The sequence below is a fragment of the Brienomyrus brachyistius genome, chromosome 12 (assembly GCF_023856365.1).
Source record: "Brienomyrus brachyistius isolate T26 chromosome 12, BBRACH_0.4, whole genome shotgun sequence".
Classification (NCBI taxonomy): domain Eukaryota; kingdom Metazoa; phylum Chordata; class Actinopteri; order Osteoglossiformes; family Mormyridae; genus Brienomyrus; species Brienomyrus brachyistius.
Window position 1 is genome coordinate 8752705 of NC_064544.1, and position 16497 is coordinate 8769201.

Consider the following 16497-nt stretch of genomic DNA (forward strand, 5'->3'; position numbering starts at 1 on the left):
GAAGCTGTTGGCACATAGTATTCATGCTGGGGTTAATGCCAGAGGGAGTTTGGAACTCTACAGTCACTGAGTCAATAGAGCTTTGGTGCCTTTTACACACTATGCACCTCAGCACTCAGCGACCCTGCTCTGTTACTTTACATGGTCTGCCAGTTCATGGTCGAGTTACTGCTGTTCCTAAATGCTTCCACTTTGAATGCCACATACAGTTGACCGTGGAATATCTAGCAGGGATGAAATTTCACGAACCGGCTTATTGCAAAGCTGGCATCCCATGACAGTACCACGCTTGAATTCACTGACCTCTTCAGAATGACCCATCCTTTCACAAATATTTGTAAACCTTATTGCATGTCTAGGTTCTTGATTTCATACACCTGTGGCAAAGGATCTGAACGAAACACCTGAAAACTAGCCATTTATATGCAATATATGTGCATTGTTTTTGATGGTGATGTAATTTCCTGTGAAACAAGACCTGTCTATAAAATGCATCTAATACGGTGTTGTGTTACATTAGTGGTCACAATTGTTGCTGTCCGAAGAGATGACATTTCTAAATAGCCCATTATCCGCTGATACACCGGCATCCTGTCCAGGGTGTACCCTACCCTTACGTAATAGGCTTCCAACGATCCTGACCAGTAACCAGAATACGTTTGAATATATTTCCTCAGATATATGTGTGACCATTAGGGGGCGCCGCGGCACTATGAGTAACCAGGAAAAAACTCTTAAAGTGGAATAATTAGCACTGACAATTCGCATTGCTTCCTAGATATGTCAGTTTCGTCACTGTACAGATCTAAAATCCTATATCTTTAATTTTAAACAGAAGCTAGAATATCAGTTTTGTTTGTTTATTTGTATCGAATTGGAAGTAATGTCTGAGTTTGGAAAGACACTGGGTGTCTACATGTATTTTGAATAAACATTTTTATGTACCTTTCTGTGCATTGATGCATATGTGTAAATGTAGTACTATACATAGAAGCTGAATTAATGCGATGAATGAAAAAGACAATCTAAGACAATACAGACACTTGTCTTTGGTTGCGGTGCTATGTTGTGAATTTTGAGTCAGTTGGGGTGGCGGTGGAGGACCAAGGTTTTGATCAGGACAGAATGAATGAAGGCTTTGCTTTACTGGTCAGACATTGACGCTGGAGTTGGAACCAGGACAGCTAACTGTAGGACGTGATCCCTTAGGTTAAACAGCTCTAGTAAAACTGAACGCATGCATTGATCAATGTTTTTTTTTTTTTTCATAACAGGACTCCCTATGCGGACAGCCTACCTGCTGGGACAACCTGGAAGTGATAAGGTGTTGGACATCTCCAGCTGTCCTGGGTGAAGATATGGAGAACTTCCTGATGGTGCTGAAATCTGTCCGTTTACAGAACAATGTAAGACTGTAAGATGCAATGGATTACGGGCTTTACTGTAGCACATGGACTGCAACAAATTGTTGTTAAATATCCATATATCTTCTAGGAACTGATCCTTATCAAGGTTTGGAGGGGGGGTTCTGGGGGGGGGGGCGGGGGTTGCTAGAACCTGTCCCAGCTGTTTAGGGCCCAATCAGTTCAAGGGGGCCCAGACAAAGTTAAACAATATATATGTACATATATATTATATACAGGGTCATCTCAAGCTGTAGGCAGAATTGATCATTTCCTATGGCCCCCGAATTACCTGTGCTGGGGGGGAAGTGAAATGATCATCGGTTTTCTTGGTGGGGGGGGGGGGGGGCTTCCTACGTAAAGTTTTGTCTAGGCGCCACAATAATGTTAGATCCAGACCTGAATACACCATGGATGGGTATGCCGGTGCATTGCAGAAGTCATAGACTGTCATACTCTATGGGCAATATAGAGACATCAGTTTGCCATACTGCATGTCTATGGACTGTGTTAGGAAACCATAGTGCTTGAAGGAGACCCATGTGATATGCAAACTCCACACACACCGAGGGGAAGATGGATCTAAGATGGACCCGCAAACATGTTGGTGTGCTGCATTCTAATTGTCCATTAGATGTCCATTCTCTCAAATTTCAAGTCTTTAATGCCGGTGGGACCGACAGTGGTAAACATAGGGTAGGGAATCTCCCTATCGGTGCTCCCTCCGTTCACCCATTTTCCGTAATCACTCATCTCTCTAGGGTGGAGTGGTGGCTCTGAGGCTAAGGATCTGTGCCAGCAGCCGGAAGGTTGCAGGTTTAAATCCCGTGAATGCCGGGGGCGATCCTGCTCCATTGAACCGTTGACCAAGGCAACCTGCAATTGCTTCATCATGGGTATGACGTTAATCTACATCCAGCCCTGCAAGCAGGTCCTCTAACTTTCAGGGAAAAATTTGGGGGTTGGTGGCAGGATTGGCACTCCAGTGGCTGGGGAGTACAAACTGCCACTGGTCCTTTTGGACTAGTGTGGTGTTGAGGCATCACCCACTGCATGGCCGTGCTCAGGTTCTCATCCCTGAGGAGGTGTGTGTGGTAATGCACTGTAATAAGTGCATGCTTCTTACTTCACTCTCATCTATACCATTGTCAGTTTGTAAGTGAATAAATGCAGCTCTCCAGCCAGGGCTCACTTACGCCACCTTAACTCCATATGGAGCAGCAAGGAGCCTGTGTTTCTTTTGCCTTCTCATCAGGTATAAGGGCACCAGTTGCAAAAGTCACAGTCAGAATATGGTGTTGCAGGACTGGAAAATGTGAAGGGTGATTACTACCGAATTCGTCCCAATCACTGAAATGTCAGAGGAATCGCGTAGAGGGTGACCTCCTCTAAACGGCTCCCTTATAAATGTCAGAGAGCATGATTGGTTGTGATTACTGACTATTCTACAGGTAAGCGATGTAATCCTACTTTGACTTCTTGCTTGCTGTAATGACGCCACCATTAGTCCACGGGGGGTGGGATGGTGGGGGTGACTACATTGGATGGAAGTGGTCAGTCCGAGACAGAAAAGCAATCAAATGTCCTAAAATCAAATTAAATACAAACGTGTTAACGACACTTATTGAAGTAATGAGGTTTCTCTCGCATGGTCCAGGTTATTGCGGCGATGAGCCCTCTGCCCACTCGGAAGCGCCTTGCACTGAGGATTGTGTTACTGGCGGTTTCTGTCGGCACTGTAGACCGTCCTTCCGTTATCGCGCAACTCACACACCCCTGCTGAAAGCGCCAGAGGAATGAATGTGGATGAGGGTGACATATGGCTGCAGGTGGGCACGAGATATGTCTCTTACTCTGCGTGAGGGACCGTAGCCAAGTGCCCTGTATATGCACAGTTTGGGGACAGTCTCTCCACGTGCCTAATTTGGTAATGTGTTTTATCAACAGCCTCTATTATTTAGGTTTTACAGTTCACCAACTCCCAGTTCAGTAATATTAACATTACTGAGTGTTAATCTACGTATACGGAGTGATGATCAGACATACATTTATGCAGATTTTATAGTTGCTGATAATAAAATACAATAAAACATGGAATTCTTCCGCCGCTACAAATTCGTATTAGTATATGTTTTAAGTCCTGGAATTCATACTTGAAACCGTATTGCGGTCTCGCAACACGTGTTACTATTCATGAGGGGAGTCGGCACTCCATGTTCCTGCATATTTATAGGATTTATGTAAATTACGCACGTGAAGAGTACTGTATACCGATAGTTTATGTTAATTGTGGCAACGCAGGTTTCAAGAAAGCAAGCGCAAGGAGAATTTGGGGTTAGTTTATCTGTGCCTTAAACGAGTAGCTCTTGCTGAACGTTTTGAGTATCCTATCTGCGAGTTCTCGTACTGATCTGTTAATAGGTCTTCCAGTTTAAAGTCGGAGGGGGGAGGCTATTAAAAAAAACAAGAACAGCATCATCATCCACAGCAGTGCAACAAGTTTTGGGAGCGGCTATACACGCGGCGGGATCAGTCACAGGTTATAGCGCCTTTGACAGGGAGTAGCGGCGTGGCTGATCTGTGGGAAGGCTTGTCGCCTGTTTAGAGTAACTGTGCTCAGGCCATAACCCGCTGGGTCTGACAATCAAAACAGTCCCGCTGCTCTCGCTACATGCCGAGTGCATGTGACTCTGCGTTGCCCAGCATTCAGCATGAAGCTTGCGGAGACGAGAGAGGACCCGAGGTGCGCTGAAACCATGGAGAAGACAGCGGAGACTTCCAAACGACAGTACTGCTGCGGCACCTTCGTCAACGTTCTGGCCGGCTTGTTTTCTTTTGTTTCCTTTGCATACTGTATTTTACTGAGTGTGCAGACATCTGAGATCAAAACAAGGGTGGCGGAACTGGAAACCGGGAATGGGGAGCTTCTGTATCACCAGGTTCCCGGGTTCTCCATGGATCAGTTTAATTCTCTGATACAACAGAGAGTGGATGAACTTCTGTCTCAGGTAAGGTGTAATGACTGACTCACGCAAGCGTGCGAGTTTTATTCAAAATGGGAATTACGCAAAGCCTGTAAGCTATTTATAGTATTAACTTTAGGCTACTCCGTTTCTTCTAAGTTTAATATCTTAATAACGATATTTAAATGCCTTGTATGTGTTTTTTACTCTTTCTTTTAAAAATGACTCATGCGTGAATGTTTTGGAATTGACAGCGATCTTACGAGCATCTGACCAAGATAAGGACTGTCCGTGAAGCGCCACCTGAATGCAACTGCCCACCAGGTAAATGAAATATTGTTTTAAAATCCGATCTATTATTGTTTTAACCATTTCAGCGAAGGATGCATGGTTTATCAGACCGCCGATCGTTTATGGTAAATCGTTAGAGGCATCATTCTCTGAATTCGCCTAGATGCGGCGCGCGCCACCCGCACCCCACGCAGATTCGCAGTCGCAATTCAAAGGGGTCCTACAAAATAAGGGAAGCTTTTTCATTACAAAGAACAGAAATGCGCTGAAATTCCGAAGTTCTGTTAATAACTAATTCCACTGTTCTGAAAGTGAATATCAATGTCTAATATGTATAGATGGTAGCCAGACTTTATCGGTTTAAACATTTATGTTGACTCTATAGTGTTTTTTTGTAAACATTTGCTGACTGGATCGTTTTTATTGTACTTACGTAATCCTGCCAAATAAATTCAAGAGATTAATGAAAGAGATTTTGGTGCGTGAAATTAAACCTGCGTGCGGGGCAATTTGGATCAGCGCGCTCCACTTGTCAAGACTGGATTGAGCGTTTCCACCGCATTTTCGCTGTAGTAGAAGCTGTAATGTTTATGGGCTTCGGGATTGGCCGGTAGTACGGATGCTGTCTTTTAAAATTACATTAAAAACGCAAATACATAACAGTGAATGACTTTACGACGCGTGCCTTTAAAAGGCGCTGGCACCGTCGTGCAGTCAAATATTTGAGGTGAAGCGCTGGACCCGTCAGCCCTCCCTATTGCGGAGCCCTTGCAGTAATTCACATCTCGGGCTCAGTGTTGATAGACAGAAATGGATATGAAGGATTCAGACAGCTGAATCACCGCTATTTTCAACTGAAAGAATGGCATTTACGGGCTATAGATAGGCGCTGAGAATCTTTTGTGATCTGGGGAAAATGCCTTCTTTTGTGGATTTTCTCTTTCTCGTGGACATTAAGTTTTGTAACATATTTTGAAACTTTCGCGCTGAGCAGTTCTTAAAAGCGCTTTGCGTGCATTGCAATAAATGCACAAACACAATCAGTCTCGAAACAATTATGACGTACTAGCCAATTGACTAGATTTAATAGTGCATTTCAGTATTTTGGGTCATAGTTATCAAACGGTTGGGAAAAGTTACTGGTTACGTCAAGAATCAGTAATGCGATATATTGAACCAGGTTGCTGCATGGTTGCTTAGATTAACATGAACAGCTCCGCATAGCAAGGAAGCTGAAATTACTCATTTCAACCAGCAGATGGAAATGGTGTTTGTAATACTTGTTACGGCCATCCTATTTGGAAATCTGCCAATCTACGCGTGCTATTAGACGTGAATAAAATACGAGTCCCCTGCAAAATCCGAAATTCATCTGGTAAACCGAATTAAACAATGCTGTCTAGAATTTTGGAGCGCAGTGATTTTCAGTGCGGTTCGAATGCATTCGAACAATTCGGATTCATTTAGTCTGAACAATGAGCTCAGCCGCTGTTATTTGTGCTTGAACGGTCAACAAGTTAGCAATGTTTTCTACTTGTGCAGGTCTAATACATTCAAGAGTGTTGGTTGTTACTACAGACAATTACTACAGTCAGTTATTAGGTAATCTAATGGATTATACTGAGAATGAAATTAGCATAAAATGCTGACGCTTAAATTACTGCTTAGGTTTTAAAGGTGTTTGAGAGGTAAGGTTCACCACTTGTGCATTTTGGGAATCTGAAAATTCATCTGTTCACGTGCTAGTAACATGCAAACACCCACTTGCGGGAGAAATAATCTGAAATGTCAACTGAAACAATCAGCCCGCGTTGGCAGAGACATACCATAACGGATCCCGCAATTAAGACAGTTTTACATGGATTTCACGCTCATGGGTTTCGTGCATTGCTGCCGTCTTGTTCGACAGGAGCCCTAGGCTGTGAAACAGCGCGCGCCGTTGTACTGCCGGCACCGGTGCTCGCGTGCGCTGCGCTGTGATGAGTGTTTCCGCGTCAGAGGCGCGGCTAGGAGATCCAGCCCTGGGACCAGTAGTGAAAATCTATCAAACTGCCTGCAGCTTTGCAACATGCACGAAATGGGCGGGGTCAGAGTCTGCTGGATGCCCGATTTTTGCATTTTCATTAAAAAAGAATTAAGGAGGTTATCTTGTTTTTGATTTGCCTGTCAGTTAGCTGGCCTGAAAGTGTAGTCCATAGTGAAGTGTATTTAACGCTTTTGATTTGCCTCCATAACACACACTAGTGGTTCTGCCTCTGCTTTTACTGGATGGAAGGACTCATATTTTGTGGTTGATTAAAACCCACTATGTCTACATTAGGATCTCAACAGCTGATGGGCAGGAATGTCAGTCTCTTTTTATTGTGTTTTCTGACGGCCTCCAAGTTCTCAGAAACCAAGAATTTATGGTGAAATTACCTCACACATAAAGACCCATGTTTTCTTGAAGAGTGCTTGATTTGTCTGCCCATGAGCCCTGAACATCAGGATACAGGCGACTGAGCCCCTGCTGGACCCGACATTTTGGGGGGTTTGTTAGGTGGACAGCTTCAGGGTAATGGAGTGACATGTTGCAGAATATTGAAGAGGGGAATGCATGCTTATGTCCAGCTGAGCTGCAACAGACAACATCTGTGATTGGCTGGCCTACAGAGACTACAAATGAAGCAGTCACGTGGTCTCTCTAACAACATCTGTGATTGGCTGGCCTACAGAGACTACAAATGAAGCAGTCACGTGGTCTCTCTAACAACATCTGTGATTGGCTGGCCTACAGAGACTACAAATGAAGCAGTCACGTGGTCTCTCTAACACCATCTGTGATTGGCTGGCCTACAGAGACTACAAATGAAGCAGTCACATGATCTGTCTAACAACATCGGTGATTTGCTGACCTACAGGGACTACAAATGAAGCAGTCACGTGGTCTCTATAACAACATCTGTGATTGGCTGGCCTACAGAGACTACAAATGAAGCAGTCACGTGGTCTCTCTAACAACATCTGTGATTGGCTGGCTTACAGAGACTACAAATGAAGCAGTCACATGATCTGTCTAACAACATCTGTGATTTGCTGGCCTACAGAGACTATAAATGAAGCAGTCACGTGATCTGTCTAACAACATCTGTGATTGGCTGGCCTACAGAGCTGATAAACAAAGGAGTCACATCAGATCTGACTCTTCTGAGCTTTGTAGATAAGAGACCTAAAGTGCTCATGGGAGATGGAGTCTCTAGGAGCTGTACTAGGGCACTATCCTTGCTGTGGTGTATTATAAGATTGAGATGGTGAGCAGAACCATGTGACCATGCTGATGGGTAGATGGAATGTGGATTTTATATGGGTACAGGAGCAGGGAAGCATTTAACTAAACTATGGGGAAGGAGAAACTCTTCCCCTTTAGACTCGAAAGTTTGTTCAGATTTTCTGGTCCTTTATGAATCTAAAGATGCTTTTATGGGTAATGTGTTTTAAACAGGAGTCACATGTCTTTAACAGGACAGTAAACAGTCTTTATGTGGAAGTTAATGTATTCTCCTAGCTTTCATCGTGGAAGTCTTGGGCAGTGTTAAGAAGTTATGGGACATTGTTGTCCTTGGATTATGGCTGTATGGAAGAATCACAAAATCTCAAAGCAGTTAAGCTTCTGAGGGCACAAATGACTGTAAATTTCCCCTTTGACATCCTAATATCTATATACACTAGTGGCCAAAATTGTGGAAACGCCTAGAATGCTTTAAATATTACTACACAAATATTGGTAGCAATGTTGGTAAACAATCAAAGAATGTTCAATAATAGTATAATTGGACAATTAAATGAGAATATCTGCGAATATCTGGATTAACTGGAATAAAGTCCTTCAGTCTCTGAAAATTGGAAGTGTTTCCACAATTTTGTCCATTAGTTTACATTTAAATGACAATAAAAATATCCTTAATTCCTGTTAGGAAAGGGTGTTGGCATTTCAGGACTGGGAAGGGGAATGGAACAAATCACATTTGAAACATAGGGTGATAGTTTTTTGGTTATATACAACAAATGTTCCTTGTCTAAAATAAGTAATTTAAGTCATGCTGTCTCAGCAGAGAGTGTGTTGGTTTTTTTGTTTTTAGAAAAAGAAATAATATAGTAGGTAATATCAGTTTGTATAACCAAAGGCTACATCACAAAGCAGCTGAATCCATCTAAGCAGAATAACATGCTTTCATAGAATCCAAGAAATTGTCATTATGAATATCCCAGGCAACAAAAGGGGACCTGCTGACATGCAGGAGCCTGCAAGCGCGCCGTCCCGACAAGCATGCACCAACGACAGACGGCCTCCTAAACCATCCTTTTTTTATAAAACACACTGAATAAAGGGACCTCTTCTCCTACGGGGGGGCATGTAGTGATTCACTGCTAGAGAGTGGACTGAAGTGGGCCGCTTTAAAGAAGAGAGGCAAAGACACAAACAGCAAAAGGGGGGAAGAAAGCTTTCATAGTCGGCAGCTAGTCTCGGCGGAGCCCTACCGGACAGTTCCTGGCAGCTATCCTGGAACGGCAAGCTGGGCTCTGAAAGCAGAATGGGGGCAGGGGTGAATGTGCGTGTGTGGAGGGGGGCATGCCAACTCTACAGCACGCGTTGCCCCGCCCCCCCCATCCACTGTAGCACCAATTTGCCGGAACTCAGGAAATCTCCCTACAGAGACTCGTTTTTTTGTGCCTTCAGAAACTCCCCCCCCCTCTCCAAAGCTGGGACTCCTGCACTATTTAAGACCCCCTTGAGAGCTTGACGGGTCTCTCTGGCTCTGTGTACCTGCTTTGTATAAGATGCCCGGGGCCCCGAGGTCCGAGACATGTGCGTGAGCCTCTCTGCTCTTCAGGACTTCCTTTACCCGCATTTTCCCCCGGTGCGTAAGCCTTTCCCTTGGCTCGACACTCGCACTTAACTCAAGGTTTTTGTGACGGATGTCTGGGTTGTATTAAGCCCCTCAAGGACCCTCTCGCCCGCTGACGACACGGTGCAGTCGACTCCCGGTCAACGAGGGACCGGGAGAACTGAATGTCTCAGGAAATGATGTGGAAGGAAAGGAAGAGAGATGGCCTTTTTGTTTCACCATGGAGATGTAATATCGGTGGTAGAGGAGTGTTGATCATGCAGGGCTGCCATATTTTACCCACGATGCAGCTCAGCGGACTGCTGGTGAGTCAGCACCACGGCAACGGCAGCCTTCTGCTTCTGCTGACTTCCGAAGTGACTCGTTTAGCGGCAGTCTCTTCTCCTATAACACAAAACACCGTTTCAGATCCTCGTGCCCTTGTTGGGCAGTGAAGTTCAGGGAGGTGCCATCACCTCTATGGTCACTTTGTGTCCAGAAACACTGTACTTTCTGTTCTCGGGTCGTCACTAGCCGGTCTCTTTGGAAACTCAAGCTAAACCTGGAACTCCAGAATTACAAAGCCAGCTCGCAATGTATGCGAACAGGTTTACCATGGCCGAGATTTTGTTTCGTAGCCAGAGACAGAAAATCTATTTTCTCAGTTCAGCGTCCATTAATGCCTTTTTCTCATTATCAACTTTTATTGGGAATTGACACAGGATGTTCCTCAATACCCAGAACGCAAAGATCGTACTTATGTTCTTGCCAAGAATGTTCTTGCTTACTTACTTGCCTCCTAAGAACGAACCTCGAACGCAGTGAATCATGGGGTGGTTCTTGTTGGCCAGACCGATATATCCTTGATATCTGGGGTAGGGTAAGAACGACATCCTCCATACTTCTGTTCTTAGTTTGGGAACTGTACAGCAATGGAAGATGACGTCAAATGAGAACCCCTCCGTCTCAGGCTACCAGCCAGGAGGCCGCATTCAAACAGGTAGATGTGGCTCGATTCATGATATTTGTTTTGCTGGCTTTTGGGTTTGGGTCTTGCCAGCTGGAAGCAGCTTCTGGTCTCTTGCTGAAAAGCACACAGCGCTGTCTGAAAGGGCCTTTGCAGCCCCGATGCCCTTGGGGGATTTCGTAAGGGGATGCAGGAATGGTCACGGCTCGGTGAAAGGTGCGAAGGGATAGACCCTGGCCGCTTTACATCTGACCATGTGTCCGTTAGGCCAGCGTTTCCTCGAGGAGCCCCAGGCAGTTTTTGCTCCCTCCCAGCTCCCTGCCAGACAGTCCACATTGAACTGGAAGGGAACAAAGATGCAGACGGCTTGGGAGTCTCCGAGGACCGGGTTGGGAAACACTGGTTCAGGCTCCTCTCTTTTCAGGGTTTGTGTTTACCTGCTCTTGTAATTCCCTTTCCTCCTTTCCCGGAATATTTTGGAAGTCTGGAGAAGCAGCATGCCCATGGCATGCTCAGTGTCCCAGCTCTGTGGAGACGGCTCTTATTTGCACACGCTCCCCCCCCCCCCCCGACCCCCCCAGCACTCTCGCACATTCACACCAATGAGGCACGTGTGACCCTGGGGGAGAGAAGCCGACACAGAGCCTTTCACAGGAAGCGGCCTGGTCTCTGATGGGGCGTCAGAGCATGAAGCGCATCTGAAAAATCGCCAAACCTGTTGCGTTTTTTTGGGGCTGGTCAGACCAAACCGGAGGCATCTATAACCCATGGGGCTGAAAAGCCAGCTACCGAATGGGGATTTCGTTCTAGCTTTACCACTCCCCCTAGAAGTGATTCCAGGACACATAGCTTGATCTCAGAAATCATAAGCACGATGCACGATGTTTTTTTTTGTTGTAGATCTAGGGAGCTTGCTGCAGAGAAGTTTCTGTCGGAGGCATTTTGGTGCGCCAGTCCTCCTCCCGCACTCCGTGTTTCGTGAACTTTACAATTTTAAGTGTTAATGGAGCAGAAGCTAAATGCACCGTTCAGTCGAGGTCCAAGGTCCTCTCTGTTACAGAATGTTGTTTAGTTTAAAATGTTCTCCTTGGGTAGGGAAACGGACAGGAGTGCTTGATGTTAGCTCACCGCGTTTGTTCTATAGCACACAAGTGCAGCCTATTTTTTCCTGTTTTATGTCTGGAAGTTTGCTTTGCTTTTGACAGATATATAAACAGCGAGGGTCTTGTTTTTATTTCCTTATTTCCTCCTTGGTCTTGGACACCGACAACACCTGGAAAAAGAATCTGTGTTTTTTTTTTTTCCCCACGAGGGTCAAGGTTGAGTTAGCAGTTAGCGTACGGCGCTAATGTAGCATCACGGGAAGGAGCCCCGGGTGGGGTTACAGGTGGAGACGGAAGCTCGGGGCGTGAAGCCCTCACGCGAAACGCTGAAGGTTTTGATCGCTCATCGGCTCGTTGGCAACTGGCATGACGGGCATCTCGCCAGATGTAGCGCGGCCCTCCTGACCCGTGACAACACTGGTCAACACTAGGGGGAGCAGCAGTGCCTGTCTTTTTAATCAAGGCTGTCATTACAGTGAGCGTGACGGGCAGCAGTGCGCCATCTTGAGGTGACGGGGCGTCTCACGCTGCAGGTCTCGTCCCTCTGTCCAGTCTGTATATCTGCATTATGATATGTCTTTGCTTAGCTGTTCCACACCCAGGCTCCCGGAACGAGAAAGGTATTCTTTGCAAAGTAACACCTGAAGGTGACGAATGAGCAGCAATGCAGTGTGTTTTTCCGGACCCCGGGTGGGAATCGCGAAGAAGAAGCCTGTTTCTGTTCGCCTTGTGGACCACACACCACTGTACACCTCCTCCCTCTCTTGCACGCCACCTAGCTGCATACGCCCAAACATACCACCGGGAGGCTGTGTTCGATGTAATGTAAAATCTGACTCATGCGATGTGCCTGGAAGAGTAATAAATATAAACGCGAGCCCCCCCCCCCCCACCACCAGCCATTTCCAGTACACTGGCTGTGACTGGCCGATTAATGTTATTTGAAGTGGGCTTTACATCTCAGCATAAAAAGGGGAGAAAGGGAACAGATCTCAGAGGCTTAAAAGCCCCGCTTTTTTTACCAAGCACTGGGGGTTATTCACGACAGAAATTCACCTCAGTTAATTATTATTTTTTTTCAAATTCTCAGATGTTTGAGGGAAAATGTTACATAATACATCCCAGATGCCCATTTTTGACTTTAATGCTTGTACAACCTAGTATTTTAATTTTAAGGGAAATGCACCCAAAGCACACTCAGAGGCACACTTAAAGGGATTCTTAAAGGCACACTTGGAAGCACACTTAAAGGCACACTTAAAGGGATTCTTAAAGGCATACTTGGAAGCACACTTAAAGGGATACTTAAAGGCATACTTAAAATGGCATTAGTGCTCTTTGAATAATCCTGAGTGTTTTCAAGTCGATTGAATGCGGTTCGTTCAGTGGATGCTTTATTGTTGGGTTGGCAGTTGCGGTTGCAATCTTCGGCTCCCGTGGTTAGCAGATTGAAGTCGGCGTCACTGCTTAAGATATTGCTGATTAAGGAGCCTCCGTTTTCGCTCCGCATGGCTGCTTCCCTCCTGGCCGCTGTAAGGCAGCCTTGAGGCATAAACGCAGCACAATTGGCAGACAGCTTGCCAATTAACGGCGCGAGTGTAGCTCAAGACGCCGCGGGGATGTTATGGGAGCTGTGAAGTAACTCGGGAAGCTGTGGCGGATCAGGGCAGATGTAATCCTGTTATCCGCGAGCAGACTTGGGCCTCTGGGGGTTGGGGGGGGGGGGGGAGGATGGGGGGGTGTATCTCTATTGACCTTCTCTTGTAAATGTGGTAAGAGACAGTCGTATCGGTAGCGACGGCTGTTCCCGAGAAGAGGGGCTGAATTAAGCCTACAGGTGATTGACTGACAGGTTTATTTAAACAGGGCTGACTGACCTTCCGGCTCCCATTAGAGATTTTGATGAGGATGTCGATGCGTCTTACCTGTAGCAGGATGACTCATGGCTTCATGAATATGCGTCATCTGGATAATTACACCACACGTCCCTTAAAAAAAGCACTAAATAAAGTCTCTTCAGCTCTTTGTGGCTATACACTCCGACTTCTCAGATGAGCCCAGGAGAATGCAAGCTTTGAATTTGTTTTTATATTATTTCAACAGCCCAAAACTGTAGTCATGCCTCTACCCCATATACACTGTGAACCTACAATTCTGTGTCCTTTAGATAATGATTTTCAAGTCTAAGAGCTTCTCTGTCACTCCCCTATCTCTGCTCTCTCTCTTTTTAAAAGGAAACCTTTTGCAGATTTTTCTTCTCCCAAATGCATTTTTCTCTTCCCCTTTTGTATGAAAGTTAAAGTAAAGTATAACTATGAAAAATATCTGCGAAAGGTTATCGGCAAACATACTTTTGTTTATTTCTTTAAAAACTACTAATAGCAGAAGATTCACTGGGGTTATTTACTGTTGTGAGGCCTTTTATGACATCTGTCATAAATCTCGTGCATCAATCGCTGAATCTGTCCTGGTCCTTTGTCCGGCCTCAGATTTTTGGGTCCTTTCGGCTTTCCTCCGAGTTTAGATCTACACATCTCAGATAAACGGCACTCATCACATCCCCTGCTTCATGCCCCTAGCCTCGTTCTCTGCACCACAGCTGCCCCCCATCTTGTGCAATTACCCATCATGCAACATGTTAGCCTAAACAAGAGAGACTCTCACTTTTTCCACCCACGCTAGGCGCAGAACCATGAGTCTAAGCGATGCGCATGTGCCCGATTTGTATCGAGCTCTCTCTCCGGGAGCTCGTCCTGAAATGGTGTCTGCTTCGGGAAGCCCCTAGTTGTTGATAAAACTGTTGATGCCTTTGTCCGAGGCTAGCATGGCATCTATTAAACCAGTGTTTAAAATGCAGCGGTCAGTCGGGGTATTTCTGTGTGCATTTCACAGAGGAGATCTCTGTCCTGCTGCACTTTAGCATCTACCCATCTGCCAGCTACCCCGGGCTGCATGGCAGAAAGACGTTGCATCTGTTTTCCTTCTGCTCCCAGAACCTGCAAGCTCATGGGAGTTCTCCTTGTTCAAAAACATGCCGAGGGCAGAAGGAAAAACGATTGGTTCAGAGAGATATCCAATGAGATTGTAGAGGAGGTGGGTCCAAGCAACTAGAGGAGGCGGGATCAGGACAGCTGATTGGTTGATTCCACCTTCTCTAGCTACTTGGACCCACCTCTTCTATAATCTGATTGGTTATCTCCATGAAACCAATCATTTTTACTTCTGCCCTCAGAACATTTTTGTGTAAGTAAAACTCCCATGCGCAATCTGTAATGCCCTGGGACGTGGTTTTGTTTTTCCTCCCAAAGGATTCTTCCTTATAGGTTTGAGGACGGTCAGACTCCCCAATCTCTCCCGCTCACATAAAAACTGCTCCAAGAGAGCCTGTTCAAACTAGGGTTAAATCACCATGACTGTTCTACAATAGACCTTTTTCGTCCATCTCCAGCCTGTCTGAAGTACATGGCAATTCAAAGGCCTGCATCAAATCAGCTCCTTTTTCTAAAGGAGCATCAACTAATTGGCTGTACTCTTTGATTATTTTAACGACCAGCAGGACCAGGCCTGACAAACACCAGCAAAACAACTGCATCAGGACTTCTCAGTGCCTTACTAAAAATACGTTTAGTAACCGTATAGTCAGTATGAATGCGAGCGATATGGCTGATCCCGTGAGGCATTTCATGGCTGATGTGTGCGGCTACGTGTTATATTCCATCGGTACAGCCACGTTGACTTACTATGCCCATGCCAAGTAGCTACGGTAGACCCTTGGCAGATTCTTCAGAGCGCATGACCTCATACGGCTTGCTCCGGTAACTTGGCCACTGATCGCATGTCACTGGCATCTAATATTCCCACATTTGTGAGCTCTCTCATAGGCCTGTGTAAACATTTGTAAACCGAGTGCGCACGAATCCTGATAATATCTGTCTTGTTGGCAAATGGCAGTAATTCACTCGTTCTGTGATCAGCTGACATACTCTGGTTTTGCATGTGTCTGACAGCATGAGCCTTTGGCTCGGTCTGAGGTATTCACAGCCGCCCCTGGGCTGCCATCATCCACGAATGTTGACCGAGTGGGCTCGATTTACTAGGGAATGTGTGGGTAGCTCTTGTGGGCGACATAATTCATCTATACACTGACGACACATGCTACAAAAAAACTCACAAATATCCCACCACTGAGAAGCAGTGTGCGGGGTCCTGACCTTTGCTACACCAGCCTTCCTAATTGATTAACTTAGAGGTCAGCTATGAAAGGCTGAACTCCAGTGTTTTCCCTGCAGCGGTTCACTTGGCAGGTCCTTTCAAGGAAACATGGTCTTCCTTCATGGTCTAATTCTTTGGGGCTCCATGTGAACATCTTCCACCCTAAGACTAGCTGAGAAGTATATCAAAGTCAGGCAGGGGTTGTCCCACATCGATTCCAGACATTGTCTCTTCGAGTCCCCAGATCAAGCTATTTGCATCACTCTGTTTTATCCAAATGACCGGTGAATTGGAACATCCTTCAGCTGAGGTTTATCGTCCTTGGCTCCCTGTCTTTCCTGCATATGAATTTTTAAGGTATTCCCGCTACGTCATCTTAACTCAAATGAAAGGTTTTTGAGTCGGAAGGCCGGTGTAATTATTCTCCACATGTTGTGTAGCGTGTGGTTAAGCGTGATAAAAGAAGAGTGGTCCCATTTGTATGGATTAAGATATCGACAGAATTCAGGCCGTCGGCTGCTAGCTAGCTAGCATTTTAAATCCATATCTAGGAGGGCCTTGAACCGAATATAGAAATAAACTCTGCAGAAAACAGAGAATGCAGCTGGTTATATGAGTGGTCCTGGAGGAGGATTAATCTTGGCAAAACACAGCCACCCTCTCCTTGATCTCAGAATCCGGTCGTGTTGTTCC

General features: G+C 45.6%; 1 protein-coding gene across 1 annotated transcript in view; it reads left to right on the forward strand.

Moving 5' to 3' along the window:
- The first annotated feature begins 3591 nt into the window (after positions 1–3591).
- Positions 3592–16497, forward strand: part of LOC125705071 (collagen alpha-1(XXV) chain) — a 150547-nt gene continuing 137641 nt past the window's right edge. The window contains exons 1-2 of the mRNA XM_048971406.1: positions 3592–4411; positions 4621–4690. Coding sequence (XP_048827363.1) covers positions 4115–4411; positions 4621–4690 — 367 coding nt within the window. The 5' untranslated portion in view covers positions 3592–4114. The remainder of the gene's footprint in view (positions 4412–4620; positions 4691–16497) is intronic.